Source organism: Somniosus microcephalus, chromosome 3 (assembly GCF_052327205.1).
Source record: "Somniosus microcephalus isolate GS21.2 chromosome 3, FLI_Smic_1.0, whole genome shotgun sequence".
Lineage (NCBI taxonomy): Eukaryota > Metazoa > Chordata > Chondrichthyes > Squaliformes > Somniosidae > Somniosus > Somniosus microcephalus.
This window is the reverse complement of record NC_140989.1, coordinates 286,244,000-286,270,394: the sequence shown is the minus strand read 5'-3', so window position 1 is coordinate 286,270,394 and position 26,395 is coordinate 286,244,000. Positions and strand designations below refer to the sequence as shown.

Here is a 26,395-nt window from a genome sequence, read left to right as displayed (position 1 = left end):
TCCAAATCATACTGGAGTTTCTCGGCATCCTCCTCACAGCACACACGCCCACCCAGCTTTGTCTCGTCTGCAAATTTGGAGATATTACATCTAGTTCCCTCATCCAGATCATTAATATATATTGTGAATAGCTGGGGTCCTAGGACCGATCCCTGCGGTACCCCACTAGTCACTGCCTGCCACTCAGAAAAATACCCGTTTATTCCAACTCTTCACTTACCGTCTGCCAATCAGTTCTCTATTCAAGTCAGTACCTTACCCCCAATCCCATGTGCTTTAACTTTACATGCTAATCTCTTATGCGGGACCTTATCAAAAGCCTTCTGAAAGTCCAAATACATCACATCCACTGATTCACCCTTATCTATTCTACCAGTTACATCCACAAGAAATTCCAGTAATTAGTCAAGCACGATTTACCTTTCGTAAATCCATGTTGACTTTGTCCGATCCTGTCACTGTTTTCCAAGTGCTCGGCTATTACATCTTTTATAATGGACTCTAGCATTTTCCCCACTACTGATGTCAGGCTTACTTGTCTATAATTCCCCGTTTTCTCTCTACCACCTTTTTTTGAATACAGGAAACTGTTATCCGGAGGCTAAATGTCCGGCAAGTTCGAGCCACCGGCAAAAATCAGGAGCCGTTTCGTTCGTTTTTTTTTCTTTTTGTAGGTTTTTTTTCTTTTTGTAGGTTTTTTCTGAACAGTCAAGCTCTGCAAGTCTCGCTGAAGCTGTTGCTAAGCTACAGAGACGCTTGCAAGGTACGGCCGACTGTTTAGTAGCTGTGGGTTTGTTGCCAGATACGGAGCTCAAAATCTCCGTATGTTTCAACATTAGCGCTGGTTTGTCCGGCAGTTTCGATGGGACGGCAACAGCTCGGTCCAGTCGGTGCCAGATAGCACAAAGTTTCCTGTAGTGGGGTTACATTAGCTACCCTCCAATCCATGGAAACTGTTCGAGTCTATAGAATTTTGGAAGATGACCAGCAATGCATCTATTATTTCTACAGCCACTTCCTTAAGTACCCTAGGATGTAGAATATCAGGCCCTGGGATTTATCGGCCTTCAATCCCATCAATTTCCCTAACGCCATTTCCCAATAAATACTGATTTCATTCAGTTCCTCCCTGTCATTAGGCCCTATGTTCCCCGACATCTCTGGGAGGTTATCTGTGTCCTCCTTTGTAAAGACAGAACCAAAGTATGTATTTAATTGGTCTGCCATTTCTTTGTTCCCCATTATAAATTCCCCTGATTCTGACTGCAAGGGACCTACGCTTGACTGCACCAATCTTTTCTCTTCACATATCTATAGAAGCTTTTACAGTCAGTTTTTATGTTCCCTGAAAGCTTACTCTCATACTCTATTTTCCCCCTCTTAATTAATCCTTTTTACCTCCTTTGCTGAATCCTAAACTGCTCCCAATCCTCAGGTTTGCTGCTTTTTCTGGCCAATTTATATGTCCTCTCCTTGGATCTTATGCTATCCTTAATTTCCCTTGTTAGCCATGGTTGAGTCACCTTTTTTGTTTTATTTTTATGCCAAACAGGGATGAACAAATTCTGTAGTTCATCCATGCGATCTTTAAATGTTTGCCATTGCCTATCCACCGTCAACCCTTTAAGTAACATTCCCCAAGCCATCCTAGCCAACTCGCGCCTCATACCATCATAGTTTTTTAAAATTAAATTCAGGACCCTAGTCGCCAAGTCAACTATTTCACTCTGCATCTTAATGAAGAATTCTATCATATTATGATCGCTCCGCCCAAGGGGCCTCGCACAACATGATTGTACTTACACACTTAAACAAATTGAACAAGAACGGGAATACATATTTTCAATTTCAATCACTTCCATTAATAAACTTGGACTTCTTGAACCAGCACACCCCCCACGTAACGTCAGAAATGCAGAACTTATTCACAAGTGCAGGAAAACACGTATACAATTTGCATCACTGAATTAATAACAGAAAGCAGGAAAAGCTATGATTTAACAGAAATAAACATTCATCTTTCTACCAGGACAGGAGAACCAATCAGACTGACTTGGAAATGTTTACTAATGTGGTGATGTAAAGATGTTAATTTACAAATTTCACTGCTAATGTTTTTCTCAAACATTCTCCACAATATTAATCCCTGCTCTTATCACAAAGTGTTGAATTATTTTAGGCACTTCCCAATTAAATAGTGGGAAACAAACTTCATTGTACTCAATTTTTAATCTTCTATTTCAAACATTTATACCGAATCGAAATAGTACATTATCTGTGTCTTTCTCAATAAACAAAGTGGTTTCTTCTACAGTAGCTTCCTGCAATTTTTATGTATTACATAACTCGTTACTATTAACACTCCACTAAACATTTAAGAGGAAATCTATATTTACATTATTCTTGGGACTTAAGATTATAGAACGACAGAAAAAATAAAATGGTTTGTTTTTCCCCTTTTTGGTTTTCTTCCTAAATATCTGAATGGCCCAGAAATTCGGGTCGGGGCTTCCCGCAGGTGTAAGCCCCCGACCTGCACTTACCTTGCGCGCCGGCCGTTGTGCTGTGGGCCCCCGTGGAATTCCGATCCTGGGCCTGTTCCAACTGCCGGCACGCAGTGCTTGCATATCCCAGGGGCGCAGTTAGTTCGATGCGTCCCCTGGGATCATGTGGGCCATGGAGAGCCAATCGGAGCAGGGAATGCTTCATTCATAAGTTTGACAGGAAGGGCTGTCAAAACTTAATACTACAGCCCCAAAACATCACTAAATCCTCAAATTTTTTTTTTTTTTTAAATCACATTTTTTTAAATAAACTATAAATTACATGAAATAACTTTTAAACAATAATTTTATTTTCTAACGGGGCTAAAAATAAACTTACCTTGCTTTAAAGTATTTAAAAATAATAAACTTGTGGAAAAAATGTTTTAATTTTAATTAATTCACCACTTACCTTGTAAAAAGCAGGCCTTGCGACTGCTTTTTATATATGTCTAACTTCTGGAGACTTACCCTCCTGGGAAAACCTGCAAAAAAAACCCGCAATGGAGGTGTTGGTAGACCGGGAGCCAATGCAGGTCAGCAAGAAAAGAAGCCGGAGCACCCCGGGAGAACTTCGCCTTTTAAATTTCACGCTGCAACTAGCGGCGCCCTGCTCTGTGACATCTTGGGCTGCCGCAGAGGGTGCCCTAAAATGGGACTGGTTGGTTGAGGAGCAGCAGTGTTTCAAGAAATGGGGGGGGGGGGGGGGGGGGTGCGTGAGGGCCAAGTGCAGAGCTAGATTAGAAGAGGGTGAACAGGAACTACAGACAATTGGGGCTGGGGGGGGGGGGGGGGGGGGGACGTGCTGGAGAATGAGAGTAGGAGACTACGGAATAGGGACGAGGATGGGGCTCAGCATTTCCTGCAGAGTCAGGAGCAGCAGCAGCATGAAAGCAGTGCCGGGAGAGGAGCAGCCAGTAAAGGGGCGAGTGAGACCTGGGGACTTTACTCTAAGCAAATCGTGAAAGATAATTTCCACTGTGGGGGAATGGGGAACAAGGAGACGGAGACTGAGAATTCCCACTGGAAGAAGCAAGGGAGAAGGAAGGTTTTTTGCACGGAGGGCTATTAGAGCATAGCATACTTCACCACCGGTGGCTATTGAGGCAGAAACTGCACCATTAAAAGGGAATGGGATATGTATTTGAAAAGGAAGAATATAAAAGAATCAGTGTGGGGAGGGGGTTACATGAGAGCGCATCAGCACTGGCACAGAAGAACAAACGGCCTCTTGCTGTACTGTAATTTCTATTATTCTGAGTCCATGTCTGGAGAGTGGTTTAGAAATATTGGTTTTGCGCTGCGTTTAGTATGTGCTCAGTGAGAAGTGCCCCAAACACCGACTCTGCTGCCCTTCGTGCGATTTCTCGGTTTGGTTCAAGCCAGTCTGTGCCGGCTGGTTCTGACATATGAAGTCCAAATACAGATTGGCTCTGACTGAGGCTCCCAGTTCAGAATTGTCACCTTCACACAGAACGAGTCCAAGGAGAACAGTGCGGCCTGTTAAAAGTGGCATCAACTTGGGAGCCTGACCGCACCTTGTGCAGTGCAGGGGGATTCTGTCTAATTACAGGGTAAATATCAGTCGACTATAGGATTACTACTAGTTACAGGTAAGATATCAGGACTTTACACCTATTACTACCAGTTACATATAGTGAGTTATTGTATTACTGTTGGTTATGAAGTGTTACTAGTATTACTATTAGCTACTGGTGCAATTTCAGTGAGTTACTATTAGTCACTGGTAGAATCAAAGTTCCTCCCACCTCTTGGTTTCCCGATGTGAATCCTTCCCCCACCTCTTGGTTTCCCTCTTCCCATCCTCTCGTTTCCCCTCTTCTGCTCGTGGGTGGCTGCTTGTTACTTGCACAACAGCTGCTCGTGCAAAGATACTTAACTACAGGGAACCCAAACTTCATAAGGTTAATGCAATAACATTTGCAAACGTCATGCGGTCAAAACTCCAGGAATGCCTCCAACCAGAGTTGACAACTGTACTTTCGCCATGAAAAATACGCTTCAGCATTAACTATGTGAATTAATTTTTATTTTGAAATTTATTCAATAATTATACAATTTTGTGCTTTCACTGGCCTACCATTAGTTTTGGACCAGGAACACATGCAAGTAAAATGTGGCCCTTGATTGGCCCAATAAGTTGATCATCTTTATCCACAATCTATGCCAAGTTAGCTGCTCTCATTAAGGTGCATTACAATCATCTTCCTTACCTCTGGACAAGGGAGGAGTAAATCACCCATGCACTCTGTTGGCACTCACTGCCAAGACTCACACATGAATAAGGGCTGCTATAAAGGCAAGATACTGGAAGGTGACAAACACCTGTTGAACTTTATTCCTCGACTCAGTTTTTTTTTTTTTATAAAAAAGGGAAGAAAATTGATTAGCAGAATATGGGGTCTAGGGGAGGAAGAGCTTAATTTTTGTGTTATCAGACCAACCAGGTCAAACTAGGTCAAACTAGGTCTTTTTTGATTAACGTCCAGATGCCCAAGTAACCAATACCCACTTTAACAGGACATTTAAATGATAGCATCCCAAATGTGTGTGGAGTGAGAAATCAAGATGAGGGAAAGCTCTGCTGCCAAAGTGCAGTGCTGTGTTAGCTGCTCTGGTGGTAGATTTCAGTGGGTTATCCCCGTGCTTTTCATTCTACTTCTCAATCTACAGTACAATTGCTGAGGCTTACACACTACACAAATAAAAAAGGTCCCAAACATCAAAACGCCCATTTGTAAAAATAAGGGGTGACTATGTCTTATACTTCAGCTTCACATAATTATGGCCATTAGATTTCCCCCTGTGCCACGTTGGCAAAAGTGATATTCCTCATTTACTAAAACAATTTGTGTTGCAACCAAAACCCAAACCACACCCTAACTGGACTTCAATTTTACTGTTTAAATTCAGCTAGCAAAATAGCATTTTTGTTGTTGCAATGTACATTGTGCTGGAGCTACCTGGGCCCCAGTTTTCAGGGAACTGCTAATTCCAGCAATGCCATTTAAAAAAAATGCTTTTAAATTGGAAAATGTTTACTTTCTTTTAACTGGACCTGACAGTACAGCCAAGCTCAGAGTGTTCAATTACTTTTAATGAACCAACTCTCTCAACAGCCTCAGGCTCTAGCTTTATGTTTATGTTCTTTACAAAATCACAGACAAGGCAACTTCTGATCACTGCCTTGTAGCCCACACTACTCAGACCCCCTTCCAATGGGACTTCATTCTGTCTGCACGCTGGAAAAAGTCTGCACCCAAGTCACTTACAATGGCACTTTCAAACTCCCAAGTCTAACCTTTGAAACAGCATTTGTCACAATACTTATGCAGTGATTGTTTTGCTTAATTACATCCTTAGCTCCACCTTGGATGCCCATTTCCCCGGTAAAACCCTTACTCTCTCTCCCAACCTGGTCATTCCCCTCATATGGCTCCCATATTCGCTCCCTTAATTCCATGGGACACAGACTTGAACATATATAGTGCACATCAGTATAGCCACATCAGGCCCTGCTTTCCTCTGCCAAAACTGCTCACTACTCCAGGGTCATTCTGGAATGCGAAGAGAACGTCCGGCTTCTTTTCTTGCTGACCTGCATTGGCTCCCGGTCTACCAACACCTCCATTTTAAAATTCACTTCCTCGTGTTCAAAACCTTCCATGGCCTCACCCCTCCCTATTTCTTTCCAGGGAAATAAAGAGAGTGTTTCAATCAGGGAATGTTGGAATACCCCATGAGAAGAGACAATTTGAAACCTCAAGAGAAGCAACCAGTCATCACTGGTCTCCTATAAAGGAGAAATATTTTGCGCATTTAAAAGTTGTTGTTTTTTTTTTAAACAAAGGATTAGCTTCTTCAGAAGTGATTTTTTTTTTTAATGTTTGCTGTACTGCTGCTTACACACTTAAGAAATATGACTTATTTTAGATGAACATAAGTTTAAATTATCAAACAAATTTAACACGAGGTCAGAAGTGGTGCTTTATGACTTGCAAATAATAGGATCTTCTAAAGGCATGTCCATTACTAAAAGCAGTTACTGGACAGGATTTGCTATTCATTTCCCAGTGCATTACCAAAAACTTACCTAAACCTCAAGGCAAGGATAAACACTTGAAGGTAGAGAGAGTTGGGACTCATCGTCATGGTCCAAGATATAAGAGCTGAAATAACCATGGGTAAGGCTTGATCAGATCCAAAAATCAAACATTCTCTTGATTTGAAGTTTGCAAGTAACACAAAGAATGTAACAAATGCTGATTTAATATACAAGCACCAGCAAGCAAAAAAAAATTCAAGATGACTTGTTAACTCCATTTTTCAATTATGTATAAAAGGATTACAGGAATCACAAGATAGTTATATCAGATAGAACATAGTATTCTCTACAGAGATAGCATTTCCATCTAGGAAATAAAAACAGGAGCTAGCAAAATTAGTTCAGCAGTAAAATAGTTACAAAGTTTACAAATATGTGACTCATATGCATCTATAAACCAAGAAAAAAAGGAGCAGACTCCGGATTATCCAGCAACTCCCTAACACATGGACAGTAAGTGAACAGAGGCTGGTTCAACTGTTTCTCTCCTTCCTCCCCCAGCTGTTTACCCTGCTAACACTCATCACCAAGGTTTACACAAAGGCCATTGGATGAGTTAATGAACAGCTGCAAGACCTGTGTAACATACCAATGCACAAGTTGATGCCTTTTTGGGAACAGTATTGAAAGCAAAAACAATACAATATAAATCCAGTGTTGAGGATTTGAGATTACATCAGCAAGAGTCTGAACGATAACTCACGTTGCTTGCTGGATTCTCCTTGTTCAGGAGCAGCTGCTGTTGTGCCACCTGCATTCGTAGTAGATTCTGAAACAGTCCATTTCCCAACACAGCATTCTAATAAAGTAAATTAAATCAGTTAAAATGGAAGTTGTACATTGAAGCTGATCAAGAGATACAGATCAACCACACAGAAAACTCATCTGCTTGAGTGTTAGGGTGTTATAGGATATAATTGGAACAAATATTCCATTAAAAAACACTGTTCTCAGCCAGGTGTTATGGAGAGTGGAGGGGATACAATTATCTTCAATGTCACCAAGCTGAAGGGAGTATAGTACTCTCCTTTGACTTTCACGACCAACCAAAGTAAAAGTACGGACGTCTTCCTCTTCAGTTAAGCATAGCAGCTGATGAAGAGTCCAGAATTGCCTAAGTAACGGTATCCAGGTCATTAACCAAAATTTTTGCACGACAAAACCTTGCGGAAGAGAGTCTCATACTTTGCAGCTTTTTTTATTTGCATGATAGTATTGAGATCAGTTAATCTGTTTATAGCATCTTAGAGACAACTGTAACAAAGTGTACAGAGCAACAGTCACAGCATTTCAAAGTAATTAATTGCGTGCAAAGAGCTTGGAGGGGATTTTTAGAATCTCCATAAGGTTACAGGAAACTTTGTGATATCCGGCACAGACGGGACCGAGCTGTTGCCGTCCCATCAAAACTGCCGGACAAACTATCGCTAATGTTAAAACATACGGAGCTTTTTGAGCTCCGTATCTAGCAACAAACCCTAACAGCTTCTAAACAGTCGGCCATAGCTTGCAAGCGTCTCTGTAGCTAAGCAACAGCTTTAGCTAGACCGTGCAGAGCCGGACTGGTGGGGAAAAAAAAGCAACGAAGAAAAAAAAACTTACTGAACCGACTCCTGAATTTTGCCGGTGGCTCGAGCATTCCGGACAGTTAACCTCCGGATAAACCAAAGTTTCCTGTGTATAGAAATGATGTGCCAGAAGGCAAATCAATCTTTATTGTCCTCACCCCTCCCAAGTTATTGTTGTACCATATGTATAGGACCAAAAATCTGGAGGTTTGATTATCTGCTAGTTTCCATTATCCACCCAGGACAGACAGGGGAAAAAAAAGTTCCACTGTAGCTGATCTGTGACAATTCAGCCAGAATCACCTTGTATGCAGTGCCTGGTGCGCAACTTGTCCAGCAGTATGCCTTTATTTGTTAGAATGCGTTTCTGAGTGCAGTTTCTATTTGTAGTTACCTGTTGCACTTGATTTATCTGAAGCAGGGCTGCAGTCAGTACAGGGTTCGGTAGAACAGGCAGGCTGCTAGTATTCCCCAAAACACCTAAAGAGATCAAACCAGATTAGAACATAATCTGAAGAAAAACTTTGCATATGTAATGCTCATTCTACTCGTCTAAAAACAGTCAAAGCATCCATTCTAAATTACAACCTTCTAGAATATTAAACAATATCTTTTCTCTGAAAAACTAATGGATAGTTACATAGATATCAGCACCCCTCCATGTATCCAGCCCAACTAGCCATTTTTCATACATAAGTCTGTACAGTAAATGTTGCCAAGCTATACTAGCATGTGTGGCATCACAACTAAGTCTGATCCTTTATTCACCTGATGTTAGGGGGAAAGCAACCAGGAGCAGAAACCTTTGCTCGTTTCCTCTCCTCCATAACCCAGGGAGGCCAAGTCCAAATTTAACAACTCTACCAATTAAGTTTGATCCTACATTTGTTTTAAATTAAAGCACCTAACCAAGTGCCAGCTTGGCCCACTTGTTAGCATTCTCTCCTTTGGGTCAGAAGACTGATAGTTCATAACCCATTACTGATGAGCACATAATTCAGGTAGGCACTTGAATTAAATGCTGGAGGAATGCTATGTTGTCTGGGGTGTCAGCTTTCAGGAGAGACATTGGACCAAAGCTCCATCTGCATACTGAAGTAAGCACAAAAGATTCTATGGCAATAAATAAGAATGACCCAAGAGCCAATCTGGAGTCATGGGAGCTTGGGAGACACTAAACTACTAGCTTGAAATCAGCAGCCTCAGCTGAGCATGGTTTCTTAGAGTCTCGCTTCTCCAAATCTTCACTCAGGCCTATCCAAATTCAAGATGCTGCCTGTTGGTCACATCTCTGGGGTGGCCTAGCATGGAGAGATCTCTGATCTCCATCTGGGTAAGAGATTTTTTATTTATTTATATATAAATACAAAAATCTTAATTGTCCTGAATCTATTAGTTTAACACTTCAAATGAAAGACCGAAGAGAGTCGTCACAACTTCAGCACATTCCATGTTCAGGCCTATCCACATGACAGGTTTCTCCCAAGCCCTAACGCCTACGTGAGCAATCCAAAGACAAGACTGGAATTGCAATGGGCCTCCTGCCATCAACAATTCAGGTTAACTACTTGAGCAGAGTCTAAATAGATACCGGGGTAAAAATTTCCACACATGTTCTCCTGATCTCCTGCCAGAACCTCAGCAGAAAGGGGAGATTGGGAAAACCCCTGCAGAACTTCTACCCCACAGTCTCCTGCAGCATAGGGGACTTCTAGGGAGTCAATAGACCGTACTGAAGAAAATAATTATGAAGTAAAACAGGAATCATAAAAATGACAATGGACACAAGGTAATATTTCTCAGATACTCAGTTGTTACTTAGTCTGAAGAAATCAGAATGATCCACAAACTGCTAAAACTGGTTCCCGGACAGCATATTGTAATAATCTCCCTTCTCCGTGTTCCCCACTTACTGTGAGTCCTGTTTCGGCTATCAAGAAACGGCAAGTGAAATTATCCTTTACTTCCCAATAGTTAGAATGTATAATGAAAGAATGTCAATCGTTAGCCAATGTGATAACCAAATCCCAATAAAATGATCTGTACAGCAGGAGTCTCTTATTCTATTCAAATTCTTCCCAAAGGGAGACTGGTCACGGGGCCTAAAATGGTGACGGCATTCCGTATGCACTCTTGCAATTGTAAAAAAAATCCGATGTACTTGAATGCATGAAGCATTCAAAACAAAATTGGAGTTGTAAGCATTAATAATTGTGGAGGGATATGATACAGTAGCTATGATGGAGACATAGATTTGCTATTGAGAAGACTGGGAACTTAATATTCCCGCTTATAACATTTTCAGGACATAGAGTGGAAAAAAGGGGGTGGGGCTGTCAGTGCTAATAAAAGGATTCTACCAAAGTGCTTGAACACAAGATGTCCTAGGATGTTGTGTTAAGACATAATCCATATGGATAGAGTAAGAACTAGGAAGGGAAATGATACAATACTCAGTATGCATTACAAGCCAAACAGTGATGAGATCAAGGTGGATATCTGCAAACAGTTTAGAGAGATATAAATGAACAAAAGGGAAATTATATTGGGTGATTTAAAGTATCTCAAAATAGATTGGAATAAAGGTAATGCATGTGATCAAAGCGGGGAATACATTTTAAAATGAATCCAGAACTGCTTACTCAGCTCCATTTGTTCTCAAGACGTGGGCAATACTCAAATCTGCACTTACTGACCATTCCTAGTTGCCCCGAGGTGGAGGCATTGGGTATTTTCCTTGAACCACTGCAATGTCTTCATCTGACAGTGCTCCCACAATGTTGGGTTAGAATTCTGGAATTCCTGACCTAACGATAAAGGAACAGCAGTATATGTCCAAATCAGGATGGAGTGTGACTTGGACGGGAACTTGGAGATGATGGTGCTCCCATAATCTTGGTACCCTTGCCCTTCTTGGCGGTAGAGGTTACAGGGTTAGGAGGTGCTGTCGAAGGAAGCTTGGTGAGTTGCTGCAGAGCATCCTGTAGACAGTACATACTGCAGTCTATGTGCTACTGGTGGAGGGAGCACAGAGTCCAGTGGCACAGGTGCCACTAAAATGGACTGCTATATTCTAGATAGTGTTGAGCTTCTTGAGTGCTGTTGCAGGTGCATGGTAAGTATTCCATTACACTCTTAACTTGAGCTTTGTAGATGGTGAAGAGGGTTTGAGGGGTCAAGGGGTAAGCAAGCCAGAGCACCCAATCTCTGCCCTGTTGTATAGCCATATTGTTGACATAGCTGATCCAGTTAAACTATTGGCCAATGGTGCCCCGCAGGATGTTGATGATCGGGGTTTCAGCAATGGTGGGTTGTTGTAGATCATGGGGAAGTGGCTGGGTATTTTTGTGTTGGAGATGATAATTGCCTGGCACTTGCATGTCACGAATGTTCCTGCCACCCAACCTGGATATTGCTCGGGTCCTGCTGTATGCTGGCTATGGTTGCTTTATCAAGAGTTGTGAATGAAACATAACACCAGAATCATCAACAAACAGCCCCACCTTATGGTGGAGGAAAGGTCATGGAGGAAGCAGCTGAAAACAGTTGGTTCAAGAACACTACACGAAGGAATTTCTGCTTCCTAGGTCAATACATTTATAGTCCAAGAAAGGCAGTATTGCTAGATTTAGTTTAGGGAAATTAAGCAGGGCAAAAAAAATGTGTAAGTGAAGAATTCTGAAATAGTGACCACAACAGTTAAGGTCATTGCAAGAACAGAAAAGGATAATGAAGTGTCAAAAATAAAGAAAGCTTACTGGAAAAAGTGTGAAGTTCAGTGAGATAGAAAGGAATCTGGCCCATAATAGCTGGGCAGAAAAGATATCAAACCAATGGGTATTCTTTAAATAATAAAATCGAGTACAAATGCCTCGAAAGGCACAACGGTGAGACAAAGAATAGAATTCAATGAATAAATATATTGGCCCGGAATTTGCGGCCAGCAGGGAAGCAAAGGCGGTAGCTGCTGGCCCCAAAGTATGCGCCGCACAGGGATTTCGCAATCCATGTGTCGAGAACTTTGGGTTTTCTGACCTTGAATTCAAGTCAACGGAACTTAATGGGGATTCCCTTGCGAGAAGTGCTGTGATCTTAATAGGCTGTCTAAGCAGCCAATCAAAAGGCAGAATTCTCAGACAGCGAACAAGGAAGTGAGTAAGCCATTAAAATTTGAACTTTTTAAAATAGTTGAGAGAGCAAAAGGAAGATTGGGGCTCCTGTGAAGAAAAGGCAAACCTAAAATAAAGATGCACAAACTTTAGTCAATGTAACACTAAGAAGGGAGAGGTAACTTTAAGGTCCATTAGTTTAATGGCAGATGTGGGCAAATTCTTAGAATCCATATATTAAGATATAAAATTAGTGAACATTATAGTGAATATATGGGCTAATCAAATACAGCTAGCATGGATTTGTTAAAGACAAGTCACATTTAACAAATTTGAATGTTTTTTGATGAAGTGACCAATTGGACAGATAAATGGAATGTAATAGATGTAGTGTATATGGATTTTCAGAAGGCATTCAATGAAGAGTCTCAAGATGCTGGTTAGAAAGGCAAGAAACCAAGAGTTAAGAGTAAATGGGCATTGTTTGGATTGAAAATGGGTTGAAAGTGGTATATCAGAGATTAGATGTTCTTGTTGTATGATTTGGACTTGGATATAGGGAGCACTATCTTTAAAAGTGTTGACAGTGGAAAAGTATGAGGTTTGGCACAGCAGGGAGGATCGCAAAAGACTTCAGGAAGACAGACAAGTTTGTGGAATGGAGAGACAAGTGGCAGATGGAATTTAATGTGGAGAAATGCAAGGCAATACATTTTGAGAGGAGAAACAAGGAATGGGAGCATATACTCAATAGAAAAACACTGAAGGATATGGATGATCAGATTTAAAAATATAATTTCCTGAAAGTTCAAATGCAGGTAGAAAAAGGCATAGAATACAATGATAAATTTGAACAAAATATTGATCAGGCCACAGTTACAGTTCTATATGCAATTTTGAGTGACCCATTATAGAAAGGACATTAGAAGAACAGAAACCATAACACAAATATTCACCAGGATAATGCCAGGAATGGGAAACTATTGTTATGAAGAGAGATCAAAGATACCAGCAACAGAGAAGGCAAAGAGGAAAATTAATAGAAGCTTATAAAATTATGAAGCACTTTGTTAAACTGAATGAGACTATTTATGCTGGTTGGGCAGTCAATGGCAAGAGGCATCAATTTACAGTATATGGCTACAAAATAGGAAAGGACCTTGTGAAAAAAATGTCTTATACAGTGGGTTATTGGAGCATGGAATACTTAGTCACAGGGAGTGATTAAGGCAGAGACAGTTGCATCTTTTAAAATATATATTGTATAAATATTTGAGGCAGAGGAAAATACAATGCTATAGAGAGAGTGAAGTTAGTTTTGGATTGCTCCAGCAAAAGGTCAGCACAGACAACTGGGTTGAAAGTTATACTTCTGTGCTATGAACTTCTATGGTTCAAGTTGGGAAGAGATCAAATTAGACATGGTTGGATCAAATTCCATGTGAAGAATCCAAAAGATGAACATACTCATGGAAATAAAATGTTAACTCATATATTCCTTTCACTTTCTCCAGAAAGAAACTGACGACCTTCAAACCCTTTCTCCCATTAAAATACTGAGTTTTTAAAAAGATGCTTTGAAATGAAATGCAATGTAAAAAAAAACTACAGATCGTAATGGGATCCACAACTTAAGTATATAAAGAGTTGTAGCAAGTCACAAGGACAGCAAAATTACCTTGCAAAAAATACTCACTTTTCTTGCCAGCATGCCCATTGAAGTAAGGCCTCAGTAGCAATTGCAATGCAGCAGGATTACCCAGGCTGTTTATAATCTGCAACGGGTTGGGTTCAGGAAGAAGGCCCTTCCTGCTGTTCAGCAACTTAGAATTAAAAGAGATTTTAAATGAGTTCTATACCCAAGTATTAACAAAACAAATGCATACCAGTTTAAACAGCAATACATTAGTTGTCTTCACAGCATATTTACAGTAACAAATTTACAGCTAGTTCCCAAAGTACAGTAATGCATTTGCAATTTATCTTATGAAGATTTTAATCAGAATGATACTAGGAGGATTTTAATAAAAGATGGATCAGCACATTTAAAATCATTCTTAAAGTCAGAATGGTAACTACAGTATCTAGTGGTATAGTAGAGTGTCCTGGAGGCATTGTAAATTGTCTAACAGTTAAGTTAGAGTTGTCAACTCTGGTTGGAGGCATGATCAAGCAATGTCCCGACCACATGATGCCAGATCACAAGGTCCCTCGATTGCCAACTGCCAAGGCTGCCCTGCCGCCCCGGATTACCGACGCCCAAGCTCCCGCCCACCGATTGCCGATTCCTTAGGCACCGCCCCCCCCTCCCAATCGCTGACTCCCTTAGGCCCCCACACCTCCGCCCAACTCAGGTTCCTTTAGGCCCCACCCCCAATTCCCTTAGGCCCCCACACTCTGCCTCAATTCCCTTAGGCCCCCCCCACACCCATGATTGCCATCTCCCCTAGACACCACCCCCCCCCCCCCACCCCCAACCAACCAATGGCCAACTCCCTTGGGCTCCCCCCACCCAGATTCCCAAGGCACAACGCCACGCCCCCCACCCCACCCACTGTTGACTCCCGAGGGCCCCCCACGCCCCCGATCTCCAACTCCCGAGCCCCCTCCGACTATGCTCAACACACCAGCTGGGCCTGGCTCTCTGCGGCGATAGGGATGATGTCACCAGGCCGGATGCAGGAAATTACACCAAACAGTGGAGTCTCATGCAACTGACACCTAAATTAAAAACTGAAGGGCAGGTAGAGTAGTGTCCCAGAGTTCAGTCACCCTGCACAGGGACTCACTGCAACACAAACTAGTGATACAACAATTCTTTCTCCAGAGTTGCAAGCAGCTGCGCTCGGGAGAGGAACTGCCAATTTCACGGAAACTCCAGTCGAAACCAGGAGGGCAAGTTAAGTAAGTGATCAATAGCCGGAGCAAAATTCATTAGAACCCTAGCTCTTCGGCATTCAGCATAAAAGCAGTGGCAAGTAGTGCATGTATTTTTAAGTAGGTGTTATATCTATATACCACACTGAGCCGCTAGGCATCTTCTAAACAGAGTTCCTCCAAGGCTGCAGTAATACTATGCCAACAGTTAGACTGGTAGCTGCCGTAAGCAGTTAACAGCATCAGATTTAAAACTGGGTGACGAATCCACATTCCTGCTACATGAAGAACTCTCTTAGCTGGTAAATTAAGTGTTTAGGAGCCACAATTTTGTTAACAACTTTGAAAACCTGCTTCAGTGTACCTAAGAGACCAAACAGAACCCCTGAGCACTTAAATCCACTTGATACTACACTGGAGTTACAGCCTATGCAGTGTCAAGTCAAGGTGGCCTCTCTGTTGTGCTCCAGAGTCAGATCAGGTCTTAACTACAGTTATGATGTCATTTTTTGCATTGCTACAAAGCAGAAACCATTCTCTTTCAGTGACACAAAAACAACAGTATAAAATGCACCATCTATTTTTTCCAAGGAGTGGTTGACTAACAGCCTGTGTCAATTTTTGAGTATTTTTGTTCAAAGACCAACTGCTGGCCACATGGTTTCATTGTGGTATTGGGTTAGAATTGTTAACAAATTGAATATCATGCCAATTCTAAAAAGGTTCTGACCAGCGCTGTCAGTTTTCAACTGTCAGCTTCAGTACTTGTTCAAATTAGCACACTTATTACATACAATTTTATTAAAGTCAATAGAAATGGGTGGAACAAAAATGTAAATGCAAACTTAGTTTCCAAGAAAGGATTGCGATGGTGACAATGTCTCAAACAGGTGAAGGCTCTTCCACTAAATTGCAAATGTAAAATATTATGAAGTGAATCTTTGATATCTTGGGCCAGAACTTTGGGTCCCCACGGGTGAGTACGCGCTGGATACTCATGCATAGGCCCAACGAAAGTGCCGGTTTCATGCATGCACTGTGCATGCGCGGGAAACCGGAACTTCCGTTCCCTTAAAGGGGTTCACAGGTCGAACACGTGCGCCGGAGGGGCAGCGCGTACGCCTGGAACTTCCGTTTTTTTTGCAGGTTCCTCGGAGAGGGTAAGTCTCCAGGAGCTACGCTTTTAAAAAGCAGTTGCAAGGCCTGCTTTTAACAAGGTAAGTGGTGAATTAAGTAAAATTTTAAAAATGTTTCCACAGGTTTATTATTTTTAAATACTTTAAAGGAAGGTAAGTTTATTTTTTAGCCCCGTTAGAAACTAATTAATTTTTTCAAAAATTTAAATTATTGTTTAAAATAGTTATTTTAAAAATGTGATTTAAAAAAAAAAAATTATTTGAAGTTTTAGTTATGTTTTGGGGCTGAATTGTATTCATAGATTTGACAGGTCTTCCTGTCAAATCTATGAATACAGATGCCCTGCTACCATTGGCTCTCCATGGCCCACGTGATCCCAGTGGACGTTTCGAACCAACTGCGCCCCTGGGATACGCAAGTACTGCGCGCCGGCAGTTGGAGTAGGCCCAGGATCGGAATCCCACGTGGGCCCACAGCACAACGACCAGCGCGGTAGGCAAGTGCAGGTTGGAGACTTGCACCAACAGGAAGGCTCCGATCCGAATTTCTGGGCCCTTGTCTCAAGTTTTGGAAACACTGCTTAGAGGCAGCCTGGAAGCCATTTTGTGTCCATCATTAGTGGTGTGCATTGATCACAATCCTCTGGTTCTAAATGGCGAGCTTTATATAAAATGCTTGGGGTTGCCACCAATCAGCAATTTGAAAGCATAAAACAGGACCAGGGGTGACCAACACGCTGATAAGTGCAAAGAGATCTCTGCTACATTCAAGTTTATGGATAATCCCTAGCAATGCATTAACCCTTCAATTTGGAAATTTAAAAAAAGCTCTACAATACTGTACTTCATCTACAAAGGCTTGGAAGGTAAACACATGCCCAATCAATGACTCCATCCCACCCCCAACAGTTACCATTAACGAGAATCTTAGTGAGACTGTCAAGAGTGATGGCTCACCAGGCCTTCCCACTTCAAAGTGGCAGTGGGACAGAAGCTTACAATTATAGGGATTTCTCCACAAGTAGACCGTTTGTGCTTTGGCTAGTCTAAGTATAATTACTTTGTGGAAGAATGGAAGTGAAATAAATCCAATACCAGCCTACAATGAGGGCTGATTCTAGGGAAAAAAAACAATAATTAGGGCTCAACTATATGGCACTGGTGCTCATAATGCCACCTCCCACTTATCAATAGCCCTTGGCAGACATGATGTTCATGTTTCTGGAATTCCATTCACAGCCCCTGCTTCCCAACTGAGATTTGTTAGAGATAAGTTTCAACACTGTTCCCTCACTGGAGAGCAGGAGCAGAAACTAAGGGAACATTAGAACACAGAAGTACATAACTGAAAAATAATTTTACTTGGTCACTGTTAAAACACTGATTGTTTACTCTCCTCCTGATAACTTAATGGTGGGGATGTCATATTAGAACAAGGACTTCAAAGCAAGTAGGTTGCCCAGTATGTGTTACCTAGAAAGGTATTGAGCCACATAGGCCAAGTCTCAGTGCTGAAGTAGCTGATCTCAGCCAGGACAGCAGTATGGGCACTATAATTGGTCTCAGTGCTCCTGGGTTAGAAAAAGGTACCGTTTAAAAAAAAAAAAATATATACCCATGACATTTTTTTAATTCATACTCCCGCTAGAAATCCAGTGTCTATCTCCTTCTGGAAAAGTACATGTGTGGATGTTGAAATTAGTTCAGATTTGGGCTTGGCTGTGGTACTCCAGTCATACAATCACAGAAATGTACAGCACAGAAGGAGGCCATTTGGCCCATCTTGCTCGTGCCGGCCGACAAAGAGCTAGCCACCCTAATCCCACATTCCAGCACTTGGTCCGTAGCCTTGTAGGTTACAGCACTTCAAGTGCATGTCCAAGTACTTTTTAAACGTGATAAGGATTCTGCCTCTACCACCCCTTCAGGCAGTGAGTTCCAGACCCCCACCACCCTCTGGGTGAAAAGAATTTCTCCTCTAAATTACTTTAAATCTATGCCCCCTGGTTATCGACCCCTCTGCTAAAGGAAATAGTTCCTTCCTATCCACTATCTAGGCCACTCAATTTTATACACCTCAATTAGGTCTCCCCTCAGCCTCCTCTGTTCCAAAGAAAACACCCCCAGCCTATCCAATCTTTCCTCACAGTTAAAATTCCCAGCCCAGGCAACAACCTCGTAAAATCTTCTCTGCATTCCCTCTAATGCAATCGCATCCTTCCTGTAATGTGGTGACCATAACTGCATGCAGTATTCTAGCTTCGGCCCAACTAGTATTTTATACAATAGCAAAATACTGCGGATGCTGGAAATTCGAAACAGCAGCAGAAAACGCTGGAAAAACTCAGGCCAGGGCAGCATCCGTGGGGAGAGAAACAGAGTTAACGTTTCAGGTCGATGACCTTTCGTCAGAACTGGAAAAAAGCAGGAAATGGAAAGCAGGTTTAGGGGCTGGGAAAAGGGGCAGGGGATGAAAGAACAAAAGGGAAGGTCAGTGATAGGATAGAAAGCAGGAGAGATTGAGAGACGTTAAGAGATATTCAAAGGCGCAAGGAGGTGGTAATGGGACAGGTTAAGGAACAAAGGATGGCTCTAGATGGGGTGTGAATTTCGCTGGCAGAATGAAGGACAGCTGCCATGTGGGAGGGAAGGAAAAAAAAAATGTATATATATATATATATATATCTGTGTGATAGGGGCCGAGGTTATGATCTGAAATTGTTGAACTCTATGTTGAGTCCAGAGGGCTGTAGAGTGCCTAATCGAAAGAGGCGCTGCTCCTCGAGCTTCCGTGGAACAGTGCAAGAGGCAGGGGGTGGTGAGGTCAGGCCTCATCGACCCTCGTTACCTCCTCAAAAAATTCAATCAAGTTAGTCAGACACGACCTTTCCTTAACAAATCCATGCTGACTGTCCGATTAATCAGTGTCTTTCTAAATGAAGATTCCTCCAGTCCTTCAGAATTTTTTCCAATAATTTTCCACCACCAAGGTGAGGCTGACTGGCCTGTAATTACTCAGTATCTCTTTCTCCCTTTTTAAACAACGGTACCGCATTAGCAGTCCTCCAGTACCACACCTGTAGCCAGAGAGGACTGGAAAATGGTCAGAGCGTCTGCTATTTCCGCTCTTACTTCTCTCAAGTCTGGGATACATTTCATCCGGGCCTGGGGATTTATCCACTTTCAAAGATGCTAAACCCCTTAATACTGCCTCTTTCACAATGTTTATTTCATCTACTATTTCACACCACTCCTCCCAGATAGCAATTTCTACATCGTCCCTTGCTTTTGTGAAAACAGATGCAAAGTCTTCATTAAGAACCATACCCAAGTCTTCCACCTCCACACACAGGTTACCTTTATGGTCCCTAATAGGCCCTACTCTTACTTTAGTTATCCTCTTGCTCTTAAATGTATTTATAAAACATCTTTGGGCTTTCCTTGATTTTACTTGCCAATATTTTTTCATGCTCTTTGCTTTCCTAATTTCCTTTTTAATTTCCCCCCTGCACTTTCTATACTCCTCTAGGGTTTCTGCAGTATTGAGTCCTCGGTATCTGTCATAAACTTCCCTTTTTTTCTTTATCATTCCCTGTATGTCCCGTGACATTCAAGGATCTCTAGATTTGTTAGTCCCACCCTTTTTCTTTAAGGGAACATACTTGCTCTGAATCCTCACTATCTCCTCCTTGAATGCCTCCCACTGCTCTGACATGGATTTACCTTCAAGTTTCTATCTCCAGTCCACTTTGGCTAAATCACACCTCCGCTTATCCTCAATTTAGAACTTTTATTCCTGGTATATCCTTGTCCTTTTCCATAACTACACTAATCTAACGGAGTTATGATCACTACCACCAATATGTTCTCCCACCGATACCCTTTAATGCCCAGCTTCACTCCCTAAAACTAGGTCCAGAACCACCCCCTCTCTTGTTGCTTGCTACGTACTGGCTAAAAAAGTTCTCCTGAATGCATTAAGAATTCTGCTCCCTCTAAACCTTTCACACAAATTTTATCCCAGTTAATATTAGGGAAGCTGAAATCCCCTACTTTTGCACATCTCAGAAATTTGCCCACATATTTGCTCCCCTATCTCCCTATGAATGTTTGGAGTTCTATAGTACACGCCCAGCAGTGTGATTGCCCTTTTTTTGCTTTTCAGTTCAACCCATATGGCCTTGTTGGATGATCCTTCTAAGATATCTTCCCTCCTCACAGCTGTAATTGCTTCTTTAATCAATATTGCGACCCCCCCCTTCCTTTTTTACCCCCTCTCTATCTAGTCTGAAAACCCTGTAACCAGGAATGTTGAGCTGCCATTCCTGCCCTCCTTTCAGCCATGTCTCAGTAATAGCTATAATACTCCCACGTGTCTAGCTGTGCCCTCAGCTCATCTGCTTTATTCCCTAGACTCCCTGCGTTAAAATAGAGATCATTTAGCACTGCCAAACTCCCTTGTCTATTTTCTAACCTTTGTTACCTCTGCCTTCCAAACTCGCTTACTAATTTTCTGCCTTCCATTTCCAGCTTTGCTTCTCTCCCTTCTGAATCTACTCAGGTTACCATTTCCCCTGCCAAGCTGGTTTAAAACCTCCCCAACAGCACTTGCAAACCCCCTCACGATGATATTGGTCCCAGTCCAGTGTTTTAATAGCTTGCCAAACTCACTAACAAGGCTCACACTTCAAGAACAGCTACTTGGGTGAGGTACCACACGGCTGCCTGCACCCTACTGAAGCAGCCTTTTGGGTTGGAGAGGGTAAAGGAGAAAAGCGGGGAAGGAAAAAAAAAGACAGGTTGTTCAAACTATTTAAATATTGATATACACCTGCTTTAACTACCTTATTAAAATATTTACTTTAAAATATAAGCATATATTGACATGATTGCATCCAAAACTTTAGTCATTAAAAAAAACACAGGCTTGTAACTTCCAATTTCCTGATTCAACACTTGAAATTAATGTGATTTCTCCTTCTCTTCCTACACAAAAAGTTACCATTCACAATACTGCTCATTACTGAACTAGGAACAGAATGAATGTTAAACTATAGAACTGAAATAATTTTAACAGTACAATTCATTGTTCCAAAAAAGGATTTAAAAACTTGACTTACCAACCTCTGGGCAGCAATAAGTGCTGCCAGTGTACTGCGGCCCGGAGGCCCTGGTGCACAAAATGAAACGCGGGCATGGCTGCCCCCAATAAACATTCTGTCAGTGGATCGCTGCACTAATTCAGTCTGATCTGCAGTCTCGTACTCAACCACTGCAAAAGAAGGATGGCTACCCGAGCCCTGGGCAAGCTGACAGATAAATGGAAGAAAAATAAGTGCATTAAAAAAAATTTTTTAAACAGCATTGCTTCCCTATTTTAAAGGCAATATTCGGTGGATAGATGGACACTTTTTCCATGGGTTCAGTTCTTTTCCCTTCTTTCCCAACTAGATATAGTCACCCTCCGCAAAGGATTGGTGGTCGTGATGAAGTGGGGTGTGTAGTGGGCAGGGGAAGTAAAAAAAGGCAATGACAGGAAGCTTTAAACTTCAGAACTCATTCAATAGTGTGCAATTTAATAAAATGGTTGAAAAACCAATGAAATGCACACGGACAACTTTTCCGGACAATCTTGCTCAGTGATATGCGCTTATAACACCAAAAGCTATTTAACCAAACACTCCAGTTTGGGAAAAGGTCACAAAAGAGAAGTCCAAATACAAACAGTAATGCCAGGAAGTCGTAGCAAAACTGTTTGCTAAGGAAACATAAAAAAGATTAAAATAGACAATAGTAAGCCTTTATAAAATGCAACTCTTCTGTAATTATAACCTCACACAACACACAAGCAGGATTTGGAACATGAAAAGGATTCAGACAGCTGCAGATTACAAATATGGTTAAAGGCAGTCTCAAAGTCTCAGTTGGTAAACACAGAATCCAACGTGGTACTGAATCATCCAGACTAGAAAGATCCCCAGTTCAATTCCCAGTCTCTGGCAGAGTCAGTACCTCTGGGTTAAGGAAAGGAAAAATAAAACCCAGTCAATGTTCCGGATCATTATCTAGTGATCCATGCTGGAAAATGCGTGTGTGTAGACACCAAGCAAAATCAGATGAGGCAGCACTGCTGCCACCAAAGTTAAATAGCTTGTGGATACTCACTGCACAGGCACACATGAAGAATGGCCACGACAGCAAAATAATGGAAAGCCGCTGCCACCCGAGGAAACTTACTCCATAACAAGTCAGCACGGTCAGAAGAGATGGGGTGAAATCAAGTTCATCTACATCGTACTTTCCATACCATGATATTCTGAATTACTGAGTGTTCATAAATAAAGCTGTCTCTTCTCCCTTCTCCCCAGTTCCAGTACAGCTACCTGGGAGGACAGGAGTGGGAGGAAGGCAGCCAAGAAAGCACAGAAAGGAGATATTTGAGTGAAAACCAATACAAGATTTCTGAATGCTTTTTAATTCAACAAAGTATATTACAGGGAGAATTTCAGTCAAGAATTTTGATCAGACTGCTGTAAAAATTTGAAGTACAGCACTCCAAAGATAACAAAGTTAATGATCTGATCTGATCTTTCTCCACACCCAGTGAATTCAGCCCAGAAATTGAAGCAGTTTCCCTCCCAATTTTATGTATAAACTTTTATTTACTGTGGGTACTCACTTTCAAGACAGAGGAGCAATAATCCAACACAACAGTGATGTTTAGCAAATTTAGCAAGAGGGAAAACAAAAGATCAGAAACAGAAGGGCAAGAGACAGAGGAGAACAAGAGTCAGGATTAAACTACACAAGTGTGAAAATGGGTGAACATTCTGGATTTTTGTTGTGTTGCCTTTAGTGAGTAAGGAGTATTTATGCAGCAACTTGTAGGCATATGAATCAGGCAGGGGGATTGTGATATACTTGAACAATTAGCATAGAGAGAGAGGAGGTACTAGTGGTTTTGGCAGGCTTAAAAGTGGATAAATCCCCAGGCCCAGACGAGATGTATCCCAGGCTGCTGTGTGAGGCAAGGGAGGAGATTGCAGGGGCTCTGACACAAATTTTCAGAACCTCTCTGGCCACAGGGGAGGTGCCAGAGGACTGCTGGACAGCTAACGTAGTACCATTATTCAAGAAGGGTAGTAGGGATAAACCAGGGAATTACAGGCCAGTGAGCCAAACGTCAGTGGTAGGGAAATAATTGGAAAAAATTCTGAGCGACTGAATTAGTCTCCACTTGGAGAGGCCAGGATTAATCGAAGATAGTCAGCATGGCTGTGTCCGGGGGGGGGGGGGGGGGGGGGGGAGAACATGTCTAACCAATTTGATTGAATTTTGCGAGGGGGTGACTAGGTGTGTGGATGAGGGTAATGCAGTTGATGTAGTCTACATGGACTTCAGTAAGGCTTTTGTCAAAGTCCCACATGGGAGACTGGTCAAGAAGGTAAGAGCCCATGGGATCCAGGGCAATTTGGCACATTGGATCCAAAATTGGCTTAGTGGCAGGAGGCAGAGGGTGATGGTAGAAGGTTGTTTGTGTGACTGAAAGCCTGTGTCCAGTGGTGTACCGCAGGGATCGGTGCTGGGTCCTTTGCTGTTTGTAGTGTACATTAATGATTTAGATATGAATGTAGGAGGTATGATCAGTAAGTTCGCAGATGACACGAAAATTGGTGGCGTGCTAAATAGCGAGGAGGGAAGCCTCAGGACGATATAGACGGGTTGGTCAGATGGGCAGAACAGTGGCAAATGGAATTTAACCCTGAAAAGTGTGAGGTGATGCATTTTGGGAGGACTAACAAGGCAAGGGAATACACAATGAATGGTAGGACCCTAGGAAGGACAGAGGATCAGAGGGACCTTGGTGTGCATGTACTTAGATCCCTGAAGGCAGCAGGACAGGTAGATATGGTGGTTAAAAAGGCATATGGGATACTTATATTCTATGCCTCAGCTAATGAAGGCAAGAGCAGGGAGGTTATGATGGAGCTGTACAAAACGCTAGTTAGGCCACAGCTGGAATACTGTGTGCAGTTCTGGTCGCCACACTATAGGAAGGATGTGATTGCATTGGAGAGGGTGCAGAGGAGATTCGCCAGGTTGTTACCTGGGCTGGAGCGCTTCAGCTATGAAGAGAGACTGGACAGGCTGGGGTTGTTTTCCTTAGAGCAGATAAGGCTGAGGGGGGACCTATGTGAAGGGCATAGATAGGGTAGATAGAAAGGAACTTTTCCCCTTAGTAGAGGGGTCAATAACCAGGGGCATAGTTTCAAGGTAAGGGGCAGGAGGTTTAGAGGAGATTTGAAGAAAAACTTTTTCACCCAGAGGGTGGTTGGAATCTGGAACTCACTGCCTGAAAGGGTGGTAGAGGCAGGAACCCTCAACATTCAAGCAGCGTTTAGATGAGCACTTGAAACGTCATAGCATACAAGGCTACGGACCAAGTGCTGGACAATGGGATTAGAATAGACATGGCTTGATGGCCGGCGCAGACACGATGGGCCGAAGGGCCTCTTTCTAACTCTATAACTTCCCCTCGGGTAAAAGGATGGAATAAAGTGCATGATCTATGGAAAAGGCACGTTTTATTAACAGGAATAGCAAGGAACAAGATTCAGCCAATGAAAACCCAACTGGCTCAGTCAGGTCAGCTCCTGCATAAAAGTATTATATTAGTTATAAAGAATAGAAGACAGATAATGCAAGGCCACTTAATAGTTCAGATCAAAATTCCCATGGCACATTTTTGAAAATTAGGAAACTTAGATAAGGCCCGTTGTGCAGAAAACCAAAGTTTAAAACAGTAGAAAAGAAAAATGAGATAAAATAAAAGTATTGGTTAGATGGCACCAAGCCTGTAGGAGATAAGTTCCATGTGGAAAGTTCTGGTGCTGCAAAATAATATTATCCAATTCAATTTATGATTTATAATGCTGCAAATCCAGTTCAAAAATATTTCAACTGCTGAATTTGAAGTGAACAGTACATGCCAATGAACAAAAACAGCATGAACATATTCCCTCACTGCTCCACATACCTGACAGAAAACCGGCTTAAACATCTGAGAGAAGAGTTGCGTCAGTTCCTTTACATTCTTGTAATCGTGGGGAACTTTATCTATGCAAAGGCACTTTGAATGAAGGAAATCAGCTGACAGATGATCGACATCTGTCCACTGCACGTACAGTATGCAAGGTCCCAGCTGTTTACCCATAAGTTCAGATTTAGCTCGAGCAGCAGAGTCCTTCTTCATGTACTCCACAAAACCATAACCCTTTGAATGGCCGGTAGTCTCACTATAAACAAGGAAACACCTCTCTAAGTTTCCATAAAGGCGGACCAGCTCCTCGAACTGTTGTTGAGTGTAGGAGAGCGGTAGCTGAGTAATGCAAAGCAAGGTATCGGTAGGTTGTAGCTGAACGGAGAGCTCTCTTCCCTGGAAACTGGACTTATGAAATTTGTGAATGGCATCTTGTGCTTGTTCTCCATTCAGCAAAGTAACAAAAGCTGAAAGAAAAAGTCTCATTTAATCAAGAATACAAGAAATTAAGATGCCATAATATCTAGTCATGCATCACTTTGTAAGATTCTCAAAATTCACAGATCCCCAAAACTCAGAGAAAAACCAAAGAAAAGGACTTTGGACTCTTTTCTAACCACTTCAGGGTGATAAAATATTGGGCCTAACAGAGGGAGATTCAAGGTCAAGAACCAAGATTTGTCATTTTAAAAGGCATATTTTGGCTTGTAAAGAAAGTAAAGGCTGCAACAGGAAATGGGATCAACCTCTAATAGACAGTTTGAGTACTGGAGTTAATCAGTTAGTCAAGCTGTCTGGGGAACTGTCTAACATCACTCATAGAAACATAGACGATAGGAGCAGGAGTAGGCCATTCAGCCCCGCGAGCCTGCTCCGCCATTCAATGTGATCATGGCTGATCATCCAAGTTCAGTACCCGGTCCCTGCTTTCTCCCCATACCCCTTGATCCTTTTAGCCTTGAGAAATATATCCAACTCCTTCTTGAATATATTTAA

At 42.1% G+C, this 26,395-nt stretch overlaps 1 protein-coding gene across 2 annotated transcripts in view; it reads right to left on the bottom strand.

Moving 5' to 3' along the window:
* raver2 (ribonucleoprotein, PTB-binding 2) overlaps nucleotides 1–26,395 on the bottom strand; it is a 126,718-nt gene that overhangs the window by 57,936 nt on the left and 42,387 nt on the right. For both annotated transcript variants that reach the window (XM_085982701.1, XM_085982702.1), the window contains exons 3-7: nucleotides 25,397–25,866; nucleotides 21,480–21,668; nucleotides 14,043–14,169; nucleotides 8,632–8,717; nucleotides 7,373–7,468 (exon numbers count right to left, since the gene is read on the bottom strand). In XM_085982701.1, the coding sequence (XP_085838827.1) occupies nucleotides 7,373–7,468; nucleotides 8,632–8,717; nucleotides 14,043–14,169; nucleotides 21,480–21,668; nucleotides 25,397–25,866 (968 nt within the window). The remainder of the gene's footprint in view (nucleotides 1–7,372; nucleotides 7,469–8,631; nucleotides 8,718–14,042; nucleotides 14,170–21,479; nucleotides 21,669–25,396; nucleotides 25,867–26,395) is intronic.